We start from the raw sequence: 13,730 nt of genomic DNA, 5'->3' as shown, positions 1-13,730 counted from the left end.
TAAGTTAAATTACATTTACGCCCATCTCCAACCAAATGCAGAAACGCAAGGTGTTTTATTTTCCCATGTAAACAAATTCAGCGACAAAAGCAACGACACAGTACAAATTTGGCCGTCTAGAAATAATGCCTGTTCATAATCCCATCCAAAAATACGTCATTTGGTAATAGACGGCTTATTGGCTAGCCTCCCAGGGCAAGGGAAAGGTACCAGCCCAATCCTCAACTTCGCTTCGCAACTGCACAATTTCGGGCTCCGAGTTGCCGTTACCGACGTGGTCCAGGAAGAGCTTGAGCTTTCCGGGGCTCTTTTCACCACGCTCCTTGGCGGCCGCCTTGACGGTCTTGTCGATGCGGGCGGCGATGGTGACGGCGCGGTCCACAATGTCGGCGACGCGGACAAAGTCGTTCTCGCCGAAGCCACGGGTCGTCATAGCGGGAGTGCCCATGCGGAGACCACCAGGGACGAGAGCAGAGCGGTCGCCGGGGACGGTGTTCTTGTTGGCCGCTACGCCGACGAGCTCAAGGATACGTTCGACACGGCCGCCATCGACACCGTGAGGCTTGAGATCCGCGAGAACGAGGTGGTTGTCGGTGCCGCCGCTGACAATGCTGTATCCAAGACCGCCTTTACCCTTCTCTTCGCCGAGGCGCTTCGCGAAGGCCTTGGCGTTAGAGAGGACCTGGGACTGGTACGCGTGGAAGTCGGGAGTCTGGGCCTGCTTGAGGGCGACAGAGAGAGCGGTAATGGTGTGGTTGTGAGGACCACCCTGGTGGCCGGGGAAAACGGACGAGTTGATGGGTGTTTCGAGGTTGTAAAGTTCGTCAACCTTGGTCTTGGGGTTGGTGCGACGGACGCCCTTTCGGAAGAAGATGAGAGCTCCTCGGGGGCCTCGCAGACTCTTGTGGCTGGTGGTGGTGACAATGTCGGCGTAGGGGAAAGGTCCAGGCAGGACCTTGGCGGCAACGAGACCGGAGATGTGAGCCATATCGGCCAACATGTAGGCGTTGACCTTGTCGCAGATCTCGCGCATGCGCTTGTAGTCGATGAGACGGCTGTAAGCGCTGGCGCCAGCAACAATGATCTTAGGGCGGTAGATGAGCGCAAGCTCCTCGAGCTTGTCGTAGTCGATCAAACCGGTGGACTCGTCGAGGCGGTAGGGGACAGTCTCGAAGTACTTGGAGATGAAGGAGATCTTCTTGGTGGGAGTCTGGTACCCGTGGGATAAATGACCGCCGTGAGGAAGGTCAAGACCCATCAGACGATCATGGGTGTTCATGAGCGCAGAGTAGACGTACAAGTTGGCGGGGGCGCCGGAGAGGGCTGTTGGAGACATTGTCAATAAGTGCTCGCGCAGCAATTGCTCGCCGACGAGAGGCTATCTTACCTTGAACATTGACACCCCAGTTTTCAGGATCCAGCTCAAAGGCCTCAAGAGCGCGCTGCTGGCAAAGACGCTCAGACTGATCGATGAATTCGTTGCCGCCATAGTATCGAGCACCGGGATAACCCTCAGAGTACTTGTCTAGAGGCTGAAGTTAGTATATCGGCTGCAGGCTTGTCCATACACTACTTACTCTGCATAACGCTGCCAAGGGCATCCAGCACGGCTTGGGAAGTAAAGTTCTCCGAGGGAATGAGGTTAATGAAGTGCTTCTGGCGTTTTTTCTCCTACAATATGGTATGGTTAGCGCGCTCGTGATGCTGGACAGGCATCGCTGGAAGCACACGCAGGCGTTATCTGCAAATTGCGACGGAGTCATGAGACACATACATTCTCAATAATATCGAAAACAGTAGGGTCGGCCTGCTGCAAATGAGCGGCGAGGAGCTGTAGCCGAAAAATTAGTATACTGTCTACATCGATGCAATTCCCGACCTCAAGTCAAGGTCATGTCGACATGGCGCCACCAACCTGCTGCTGGCCGTCCATGGCCATCGACGACTTTGCTCGTCGAGCGGCCACAACGGGCCTGGCGAAGCCACGAATGGCTCGCGAAGTGCCTCGTAGACCATGCAGAGACATGACTGCGGTCGGCAAAATGTGGTGTTGTGTCCGAGGTAATTGGAAGCGGCAACGTGTCGTGACGTTGGCAACAAGACACAGCTCTAGGATGACCTCGGATGATGCAACCCAGAATCAATGGCTTACAGGATGCAGAAAGGACAGAGTTGGGGCCACGGAAGAGGAATTAAGGGCGACGACAGAGTAGCAGTGCAAGGGAGCAGGGACCACGAGCTTATCTTCGGTCAGGCAGGTCAACAAGTCGGAGCGGCTCGATGATGATACCATCCGGCGACGGCACAGGCACACAAAAAAAGAGAGCTACCCGCGTGGTCGATTCGACATTTGGCATCTGCATATGCTCTGATACCGTACAGCACAGTACCATACGCATTGAATTGGTGGTCCGATGAGCTCCGACCGCCGGTACCCGCTTGAGAGATGGCTCCAAATCCTCGCCCATCCCCGCATTGGAATGGCCCGGAGCCAGCCAGCCTCTGGACCAAGGATGAAGAAAAAAGCTGGGGTGACTTTGAGTCCAGCAGTTCTTCAGCAGATGTCGTATGTATCTCGGTCAAGCGCCAACGTGCTCCAGGGCTCCAGCAGGGCTCCAACAGGCCATTCCTCTTGAGGGAGCTTGATGACCGCGGCGAGCCACCAACCCATTCTCATTAGCTAAGTCCAGTGTCTTCAGTGCATTGTCGTTACGTATCGATGTGCTGAACGAGTGCCAGTCGGAATGACTTTTTCTTTGAATTGGGTAATAATAACACAGTCCGTTGGCGACGTCAAACAACAAACAAAAAATATTGTCATTACCCAAGGTCCATGACACATCACGAAGCAGACAGATTGTAGTTTTCAAAGCCAATCAACTAATTCACAAAACGGCATTGATTCCCCTTCATTATGGGCAAGCGCGCAACCGCTCCTTCCAAGTCACAGCGCGGGTCGCGGCTACAGCCAGTGATGAGAGCGCTGCGTTGAGGATTTGACCTGGAAAAAGTGATTTTGCGTGGCAACCGAACCACACAGGCCACCCCTGGTTCCACCCCAGCCCTTTTTCTCCGCGGCTCGGCTGCCACATTTTCACTCCTCTTTTTCTCCCCTTCTTTCTTTATCAACTAAATATGGGCGTGACGAGACCTGCTCTTAACAGCCATAGGTATTCCGCTCTTTGATATCAAAGGGGACGGGAGTATGCTGATATGCCCTGGCACACAATCACCACCTTGACGGGGCAATGATGGAACCTGATCCATTGTTTGGTTGATCCTGCTTTTGACAATTTTCTCTTCTTTGGTATGTAGCTTGTGGTGGGATGGGGATCATAGCGTAGTGATGTTTTCTGGGAGTGCATTGCCGGAATAGGAGCCAGTACTTTGATTCTGCTCGTCTTGTCGGAACACAAGTGTGTCCTGGCCCAGACCTTAGCAGTGTGTATTGAATTTGATGGTCGCTTGCATCGTGAGTTTGTGTGGCGTTGAGCATTCTCTAGGCAATTTGCGTACCGTGGCCCGACCTGGACGGATCCACGTTGATAAGATGAGCCCACTGTAATTTTCATCGCCGTACATTTTGAACCTTGTAGGAAGTGACAGTGTTCGAGGGTTGCATGCCGTGGGTACAGGTGCAACTTTGAGGTCAATCCCGATGACGAAATGCTGTCACCTCCTGTGACGACGGCATCTCTACACAACAACCCACACCATATCACAAGATATTGATCACGCCAACATTCACAACTACAGCGATCGCATATGGTGCATCATGATCCATTTTTCAATGCTACATGCCAGAAGCCCCGCCGGTACGACTAGAAAACCAGAAGGGCGTAATAAAGAGACCCAACCCGTAGACTCCGAATGCAGCAGCATCCCCTCAAGACCGAAATAATAGCAACATCATCGCAGGTCTATTTTGGTTCTTACTCCTCAGCCATCAGAGCATTTCGCTTAGCAGCCACTCTCTCCAACTTGCGCTCACGGGCAGCCTTGGTCTTCGCACGCTTAGCATCCATTTCATCCTTGATGGCCTGCTCACGGGCCTTCTCAGCCTTAGCACGGTGAATCTGTTCAAACCAAGTCAGTATTTTCATCTCTTTCCAACCAAGGGGCTTTGACTTTGTAGCGATGAAGTTGAAGGTGTCCTCGGCCTTGAAAATAGCCATCCAATATTCTGGACTACCATTGTGCAAAACGCCAAGAACCCATCCCAATTCATACACAACTCAAGTCGGACGAGAACAAAACATACGTGTTCAACCAGAGCACGCTTGTGCTTGAAAGTGTTACCCTTGCTAAGGTGGTAGAGCTCGTGGTACAGGTGCTTATCGATCTTTCCAGAGGCGCGGTACTTGACGAGGAGACGGCGGAGGACACGCATGCGGCGCATCCAGAGAACCTGGGTGGGCATACGGGCGTCGGCAGTACCCTTTCTCTTACCGTAGCCACGGTGTCGGCCCTCTCTTCGGGCAAGGTTCAGCTCGCGGGCACGGCTTCGCGAGTGCATGGTGACGGGCTTTCGGATGATGAGGCCATCGGAGATGAGCTTTCGCACCGTCTGGCGAGAGTTGGCGTTGGAGATCTCGCTCTGCTCATTGGGATCCAGCCAGATCTTGCGCTTGCCGCAGCCGATGACCGACGCGGCGAGGCGCTTCTGAGTTCGCAGGTTGACCCTAGCAAGAAGAAGAAGAGCATGTTAGCCCATTGCACAAAAAGTATTCTTATAACACGCCTACAAAGGCTCTTCCGTCCAACATGTAATATTTCGTGGTTGTGGTGGTGATTCCTCCTCTTTTGTGCGATTCATTCCTCCCTATCCAACTTTTTTTTCTATGGGCGGGTACGTTGGGAACTTTTTTGCACGCCGCCAACAACCGTTCCAATCCATCAAGCATCGCCGTACCGCCGTTCCAATCATCCCAGAAAATTACATTATTGCATCGGATCGTCTCGCCTCCCTCATTCTTCATATTCTTTTCGCTTTCGCTGGCAAATTGGTACTTACATCTTGATTGTCGTTTGGTGTGATGGCCGGTCCTCGATGGGTGTGAGGGTTGGATAAAGAGGCTGAGAGGGGTTTCGGTGGCCAGAATTTCTTGGGTACGCACAAACTGGCTACGAGTTTGTGGGTTCACGTGCACTAGGCCCGGCCAAAAGGCGCTAAGCGAGGGCTCGGATGAGTCAGCTGGTGTGCGAGATGGCAACTTGATGTGTGGATATATCACGTGATAAGCCCAAACCTGTTGCAGCTCGCCGTTTTGGTGAACCGGTGGTCTCCACAAATTTCGGAGTGCAAACCTCGAACTCTACCAGTCAATGTAAGTGACAATCAGGCCAGGGGTCTTTCACCGATGCAAATCTCATTTCTAGGAACTTGCAACAGCTTAGAAGTAGAACTCCTCGGCTGAGTTTCCCATGATTTTGTTGGAACCAACACTGGACCCTTTATTGTAGTCAATATTCTTGTCAAATCCATGATATCTGATGATATATTTTACTTCTTTCTATCAGCCTCTATTTTTCATGCAAATGTTTCTCCAGCAACTTCAAGCTTCCCAACACTCCAAATCTCGTTCTCGTCTTCTTGCTCATCGTTAGATAGACCCAGCCCACCTTGGCCACCCTCAGCCTCTCTCCTCTCCCTAGCCTGAGCACCTAATCTCATAGCCACTCTCTTGAAATAGTCCGTCATGCTTCTCTTTGTATTGGCCGGCAAATCAGATCCAGGGCCTGCCATGAACTTATCAAACACCTTACTTTCCTCATCAACAACGTTGAAAAGCTCCACGAATGCCGCCTCGGCAGCCAGTTTCACGGGGATGACGGGGTCTCGAACACTGGCGAAAATAGGCGCTGCCAGTAGAGCCACGTGAGGTCGAACCATATCCATGTTTGTTCGACTGAGTGTACGCACAACCACAAGGGCTAGCCGTCTAGAGTCAGTAGGTTTGCCGGGCTGGATGATGTCGGCCAGGGTTTCAAATATTGTCTTGAGACTGTCAAAGCTCTTGGGAGGCGACGAAAGTAAGACCTTTCCAGTGGCAAGAATCACATTGTCGGCCACAAATGTCTGAATAATAGTTAGTGAATTGATACTCCCCAAAGTTTAGTGAGAAAAGTCTTACATTCTTGCTGGCGATGCCCTGGCAGAGGAGTTCGGGCAACTCATCTGCGACTGCGGTCTGCAAAAGAATATCCGGGGACTCAACGAGCACGGAGTTCAATGCTAACACGGAAGAGTTGCTGAAATGAGACGTAATCACTCGATTCTTCAGCAGGGGCATTGCGGCTTCTTCCGGTACATTCTTGATCAGAGCACCCAACAGCTTGGCGTTCGTAACGGTCATGGCCTCATCTCGCTCATCAGTGTCCATGTCAATAAGAGACAAGACAGCAGTCCTGGACGCGTCGCCCATGTTTGCGCCGGCTCGGCTGATAACTTCATACAGCGCCTTGAGCATAGCAGTCTTGACACCAGGATCCGCAGTCTTGGACCCAGCGACCAGTTCAGCGATCAATGGATCGATGCGAGGGGTATATTTTATCAAAGTGCCCAATGCCTTGGCTGCCCTGCTTCTCAAAACATCACTAGAAGTATCTGCGAGAGATTTGGCAAATGTTCGCTGCAGCTGTGGCAAAAATGGTTTCAGTGCTGTAGGCATCTTGTCCAACAAGCTGTTGAGAGTCAGCAGAATAGCAGCCCTGACCTCTATAGCACGCTCAGACACAACACGAATAAGAGGACCTGTGATTTGTGTCACGAAAGGCTTAAGAGCAGCTTCGCTTGTTCTGTCGACAATGTCTGAGATACCAAGCGCTGCCTGAGCTCTCTGGTCGGCAGTGCCATTCATCAATCCTTGCAGGAAAATGGGCAGAATAGCATTGATACCCTTGGGCAACTCGAAGCCGCGAAGATTGGCGCCAGCAACACCGACCCGGAGTAGTGTTTGTCTGGTAGACACGACAAGAGACTCCATTTCTTCCTTCTTGAGCTTCTTGGTAAATTCGCTGAGGGCTGCCCATGAGGACTTGACAACTTCGGAGTCGCTGTCATCAAAGGCATTGAGAAGAGACCGAATGATGTCTTGATTGTACCGAGAATAGTCGACAGCGTTGGCGGCAAAAAAGCTGCCCATGTGGCGTGCCGTGGCCGCTCTTCGTCGATGATCCTCGTGCTTGATAAGACCCAAAAGCACATTCATGACTGTGTTCAAACCGTCGTACTCGTCAATAGATTGGATCACAGTGTCGAACGAGCTTTCCAAATCAGCGCGAAGGCCCTCTTCTGTGCAATTGATTTCATTATCCAATAGAGAGTTGATAATGCCTGGCAGCCGACGATTCATGGCGGCACCAGCAACCTTTGACAGAGACGCCAATGCCTTGGCATCGAACGCTGAAATTGGAGGCGTGGTAAGAGTGGGAATTAGGTTCGGCAAAATGATGTTGGAACGAGTAGTTTCCGTCAACAACGTCAAAAGCGCAGACAAGGCATTCTCCGCGTCATCTTCAGATCGCAGAAGGTTAAGGAGGAATGGCAGGACTTGATCAACTGCCCTCTTGCCAAGAATCTGCTGCAGGGAGTCGAATGCTTCCGCTGCTGCTTCTCTGACCTCTTCGTCCGAATCAGTGAGGGCAGTGCGGACCACAGAAATAAGTGTCTTTTCGTGGTCTTCCATAGCTTCAGGAGAGGCAGAGGAAATAAGTTCTCGGAGAGCCAAGCAAATACCTTGCTTTGCATCTGAATCTGTCGATGTTTGCAAGCCTTCCTCCAACGTGGGCAGCAGACTCGAGAGTACTCCGTCTCCAGCCTTACGAATAAGCTCTCCAAGTGCATTGCTGGCAATGACTTTGTGTTCCATATTGGAGCTACCCAGTCTTCTGATAAGGAGCTGAGTGAGAGTGGGCACCAATTCCTTGAGAATTCTGGGACTGTGCACCAGAACTTTCCAGACAGCGACAGCAGCTGTTCGCACAGCGCCGGCAGTGTCACAACGGCAGACATACAACGCAGACAAGATCTTGTTGCGTTTCTCCTCTCCAAGAACTTCCTTGAGGGAAGCTCCTGCTTCTTTGACCGCTTCCATGTCCTCCTCTTCTCCTTCTTCATTGGCCTTGACACCGGTAAGGTTGAACAAAAGATCACCAACCAGCTCAACAGAGCTGAGACGGATCCTGTAGCTGTCGTCCGCCAGACCTCGCTCAAGTTCGGGCAGTAACAGGTCAACTGCGCGAACGGCAAAGTTTTTAACAAGAAGTCGTCCGGCTCGAAGCGCAGTTTCGCGTATTGATTCAACGTCGTCAGCCAATCCAGCCAAGATAGGTGGAACAATGCGCCCAAGATAGTTTGAAAAACTGTTTCCGAAGCATACAGGAAGGAAAATAAAGAGTGACATGAAACCTTCCCGAACTGCTGCCTTTGAGGAGTCGACGTTTTGAAGAATGGTTGGCAGAGTCTCCTCGAGTCTGCCTGTGCCCAAACCGGCAAGAACTTCACTGAGAGCCTGAGCTGATCCAAGGCGGTCTCCAGCTCCGGTGTCAGACTTCAGAGTTTCCATCAAACCAGGGATCAGATCTGGCATAGCATCCTCGCCAAGTTTCTCGACAAGTGAACCCAATGCTCGAGAGGCAGTGGCACGGGTTGTTGGGACCGGATCCACGGCGGCAATCTTAAGACCTGCAATGAGAATGGGAAGATGTGTAATGATGTCCTTCTTTTCAGTCAAGTGTGCCAGACTGCCAATGACCTGAGCAGCCTTTCTCTTGGTATTAGAGCGATCGGCCAGGCCACGCTGAAGAATACGCGTGACAAGTGCCAAAGATGGCGCATCGAGATAATGCACGAACTGTACTTTGATCAGGGAGTCCAGTGCATCGTCGGTATACTTTGTGGCATCACTAAGTGCCTTGAGGAGAACATCAACAAGGCTCTTAATTTCAGGGTTCGTGATGACTTCACCAAATCGCTTCAGACTTCGGTTGGCAGCAGCTCGGACTTCCTTGTGGCTGTCGTTCAAGACACCTGTCAGAGGAGGGATGATTTCCGGCAGGCTATTTGCCAGCTGGTTGGGGTCAAGATACGCCATTGCACCGAGCAAGTCGCACGCTCCACGCTTGCTTCGCCATTGTTGGTCATCCAAGCCGTCAAGAAGTGTAGGCATAATCTGCTTGACACCATAAGAGCTTAAATGACCAAAACAAGCCTTGGCGGCAGCCAGACAGGCATCGCGTACATCGGCATTACTGTCACCAAAGCCGCTGAGGAGCTGGGGAACAATTTGAATGACGTAAGGCTCGAATATACGACCGAGGACTGTTGAGAGGAGTTCGAAAGCCAACAGAGAAGCTTCACGCTGGTGAGCTTCCTTCTTATTTTCCATGGCACTCTTGAGAGTGGAAATGATACGGTACTCGCGCAGCGAGGATATGCCTCTACCGAGGACAAGGCCAGCAAGACCGTATGCAGCACCACGCTGACTGGCATACTTTTTGGAGTTGAGCAGCTCCTCAAGCACCTGGTCAAAATACTTGGAAGATTTATCCGAGCAGACTCTGACCAGAGGGGGAAGACACTCCGCAATGGCGAACTGCACAGTCTCGGATGGAGTGCTGAGGGTTGCGAGGAGGCGCTCGATGACAATTGGGATCTTGGAGTCCCCAGGGGCCAAATGCCTGGCCAAAGCACCATACATGATAATGACGGCTTCATTGACGCGGTCAGCTGCAGTGCTGTTCTTGTCTGGCTGCTCCAAAGTATGCTCAAACTTCTTCATCAATTCGTCAATCATGCTCTTGCCGTGAACTTCAGTTGCGGCAATCGCAGCATCCAGCATTTCCCTCCTAACATTATCGCTCTTGTCGCCAAGCGGTCCGGATTCAATAAGGAAATTGAAAAGTTCGTCGATTTGTTGTCTGTTCAGTACAGGTGTGAGCTCCTTGAACGCAGAGGCGATACCTTGCCTAGACTCCCATGGATCAGACAAGTCCATCTTCTTTGGCATCCCGTATTCGTCTAGCTGTTGGACCTTGGGCTTCGCTAGTTCGATATACAGAGACTGTAGTCGGGGAATCACATCACTCAAGGTCTCCTTATGCCTTTGTGCAGCTTCAGCCAGTGATCTAGCAGCCGCCCGGCGGAGTTGGGGGTCTTTATTATCCAAAAATGGAATCATACGCAGAGAGACATTAGCGTCAACGGCGAATCCACTCTCCTCCCATATCTCTGCTCCAAGCTCCCGATTTTCTTGCTCGTCATCATGACATGCCAGCCAAATCTCGTCGGAGTATTTGAGTTCACTCATGTCAACTTCAGAGCTAATGGACTGTAAGACGCTCGTTCTGACACTTGATTGCGACACAATGGCACCTTTGGCTAGCACCTGCATCTCTGGCTGAGTCATGTTGGGTGCGATGCATCGACACATGTCCGCGAAACAGTCCTTGATCAGCTTGTAATGCTGAGCATATTGTAGCATGGATTGGATGAGCACAGCGAGAAGCTCGGTTCGTGGGACTGCGTCATCAGAGAAAACGTCGGTATGGAAGGAGAGAAATTCGGCCGCCAAAACTAGTTGGGCATCTCGATCATCGGCGTCTTCTCCAACACCACCTTTTCGGAGAACGTCCAGTACCAGGGGCAAAATGTAAATGAGGGAAACAGCATCAAATGGACGCTGCTCACCTGCAAATCGGAGACGGTACAAAACACGGGTAACAAGATCCTCCAGTTTTTCCTCATCATAATTTTCGGACAAGGTAATACCTCGTAACCGGAGCGTTGCAACACCGATAAATTGTCGTATAGCCCCCAATCTCGATGAGACCTTTTCTGAACAGACAACATACGCCAACGGGGCAATGTCACCAATGATAAGACCAGCTCCCGCATCAATGGCATCTAGAATAAGACCAACGGAAAAAGATAGCCAAAGTGTGGCATCAGTAGGTGGGCCGTTGGCGAGGGACTTGATAATTCCAATGCCACGTAATAACTTGGCCTCGATTCCCCGGATAGAAATTCTGATGCCAGATTCTTTTTTAAGTTGCGCGCTTACTTTAGCATTCTCTTCCGCAGTAAGTTTTCGTTGCTGGCCTTTCTTTTGTTCAAGCTGGCTTCTCAGCTCCTCTTCCCATTTTAATATGTCGTAGTCTTTGGTATTTTTGTTGGGGACAACATTCTGTGTTTTCTTTGCTAGAACGTCAACAAAACAGGTTCCCTCTGGGGTTCGATAAATGGCTGCTTCGACAGGGCCAATGTCATGCAGCTGCTTAGGGTCAAGATCGCGACTAATTAGTTCCATGAGGCGAGGAATTATGACTTCTGGGGCAACAAACGCCAATTCGGCAGCCGCATTGTAAGCAGCTTGTTTGATGGCATCAACCTGGACAACGCAAGTTAGAATTTCAACACCAAACTCCCACCACTACGCTATGTGTCGACTTACGTTTTGGTCAATTGCGGACCGTTGGCCAATTTCGCCGAGAAGTTCATTTGTATGCTTCTTGGCAAGAGCACCGGGATCTATGCCCATGCGCAGACATAAGTCAATCCAGCTGGACCGAGGAATGAGCTCTGGTCTCGCTAGGACTAGGATGGAACAGGCTTGGGACTCCAATTGCTCTTGAGATACAACTCCGCCGAGGTGTGTGAGCTCGCTGGGATCCAGACATATTGACCTTAAAACATGGATAAGATTGGATTTATTAATCTTCAAATCTTTCTCTTTGGCTTCGTCAAGGGTGAAGTTGTTCCATAAACCGTCAACAACAAACTGACAGATTACGTCGGCTCGGTCGATGTATAATTTGGAGAGGGATTTGATTGCTTCCTGTTGCACCTTTGGCGGAATGGACGGCGTTGTAATCAGATAGATGAAAGCCTCTGCCCATGCTAGAGTAACGTCGTCATCAGAGTCATCATTGAGGCCCTGAGCCACTGAAGTCAGTGCCCTGGACAGCCATTGCAAGTCTTCCTCGACACTGAGTTTGCCATAAACCCTATAGTTTAACAGAAAAGATTGCTTTGCGACCAAAGACAAGGCCTGGTTTGAGATGGACGCCTTAGCCAGCGATGAGCTGATCGCCGAGTCAGGGAATTGCCCACACAGTACAGGATTCAGCGCTGTAAGAATATATGCCCCAACAACAAGTCCGCTTTGTGCTGATGCTGCAGCGTTTGATGTGACTTCCTGGAAATTTGCAATAAGCTTAGGGGTGACTCCATCAACAAATGCAGTCAGGCCGGGAGTCGCGCTAGCAGAACCAAGCGCATGCAGGATGCTGCCTGCACGTAGCAACCATATTCTCCTGGAACCAGGTTTCTTGTCTGCCAGTCCTTTTACAACAGTGTCAATGGCTGGTTTGGGGAGGTCGCTGCCTTCTGTGAGGGCCAAGATTGCAGCGCGGGCGAGTGCAGAAGTTTCGGCAGCAAGAGCAGCTTCGTTTCCTTCCTTTGAAGAGATGGTCGACAAAGCTGTAAGGACTTTTGTAGTACTTTGCGATGACAAAGGCATAGATTCCAGCATCTCGGAATGCAGTATTTTCTGTTCAGCAGCAGGGAGCTTGCCAGAAGCCAGGGGGTTGGCGATTTCGTCGACAACATGATCTAGTGTTTTGAGGTCAGAGCATTTTTCCACAATTGCGCGGAAGGCAATAATAGCGCCGCCGCGAATTGCTGGATTACTCGATTTGATATTGGATAATAGCGGCTTCAATAGCTTAGCATCAAGAGTCTTTGATAAGTCAATATCGGCAGGCAGCGAAGAGACCAGCGGCTTTAAGACGCCGCCCAAGACAACTTCCGGGGCACGCAATAAACCCTTTTCAATGGCTGGAACCAAATCTTTTTCGACATCTTCGAGGGTGGTGAAACTGACGAAGAAATCGCCGAGACCCGAAGCTATGTGTTCCGACAGGGTGGTTCGTGACCCTACGATCTCCCGAGAGTAAAACTCGTAGTATTTTGGTTTCAAGTTTGTCAAGACCGGCCGTAATGGCGCCTGTCGAGAGCATACACCGGCAATGATGCCCAATACAACGGCATGTCTAGCTGTTGGCTGAGCACCTTTGGTTGTGAGTGTTGTCACGGCCGCGGTTAGGAACTTTTCTCGGGTATCTGTGGAAGAAAACAGGCTGCGAAAACCACGTCTTGTTACGATGGTTGCTGATCGAGTCATGCCACTCTTGGAGCCCGATTGCAAACATTTCTCAACTGCATCTGCGTCGGTGAGTAGAATCTCGTTGCCGAGCTGCTCCCAAGTATCCGGCGAAACATGCTGCATGAACAAGCTGCACCATTCAACAATAACGAAGGCATTGGATATCGCAATTCCAGGCTTCTGAATCTCCTGGCGCATAAGCTTAACGGCGGAAGCAAGGGCCTTGGCGCTGGCTCCAGCTTTAATAATGCTTATCAAGCATTTTTGAACGGCAAGCCTCGATTCTCGGTCTCGGTAGAATGGATGGGTTGAAAAGAGCAGCCTCAAAATATCAGGAACAATCGAGGCGTCGCATTCTGCAGCACAAAGTCAGCTTCTTGAAGTCTCGGCTAGGTAAAGTCAAGGGTTGGAGCTACCCTTGTGCCGAATTGTGTCGTCAACATGATGGAGCTTGGCGATTCGAATCGAGGTGGAGGAAGAGCTCAGAGCTTGGTCAATCGCAACTAAGTCGAGACCAGAAGCGGCTGCGGAAGAGCCATGGGCATTGTCCAACGATTCAGACAT

General features: G+C 50.9%; 2 protein-coding genes across 2 annotated transcripts; both read right to left on the bottom strand.

Annotated features, from left to right (window-relative positions):
- Positions 1-175: 175 nt before the first annotated feature.
- VFPPC_07465 (serine hydroxymethyltransferase) lies at positions 176-2,026 on the bottom strand (the record flags this gene model as incomplete). Its single annotated transcript, XM_018286315.1, has 5 exons — positions 176-1,323; positions 1,388-1,525; positions 1,578-1,671; positions 1,775-1,831; positions 1,916-2,026. The coding sequence occupies 5 exons, from the start codon at positions 2,024-2,026 to the stop codon at positions 176-178; spliced, it is 1,548 nt and encodes a 515-aa protein (XP_018142903.1).
- A 3,504-nt stretch (positions 2,027-5,530) lies between these two features.
- On the bottom strand, positions 5,531-13,730 carry VFPPC_07463 (translational activator GCN1; the record flags this gene model as incomplete). Its single annotated transcript, XM_022428559.1, has 4 exons — positions 5,531-6,079; positions 6,135-11,390; positions 11,454-13,522; positions 13,583-13,730. The coding sequence occupies 4 exons, from the start codon at positions 13,728-13,730 to the stop codon at positions 5,531-5,533; spliced, it is 8,022 nt and encodes a 2,673-aa protein (XP_022284344.1).

This window comes from Pochonia chlamydosporia, chromosome 4 (genome assembly GCF_001653235.2).
Source record: "Pochonia chlamydosporia 170 chromosome 4, whole genome shotgun sequence".
NCBI lineage: Eukaryota > Fungi > Ascomycota > Sordariomycetes > Hypocreales > Clavicipitaceae > Pochonia > Pochonia chlamydosporia.
The sequence above is the reverse complement of the archived record's forward strand: the minus strand, read 5'-3'. Positions and strand labels throughout refer to the sequence as shown.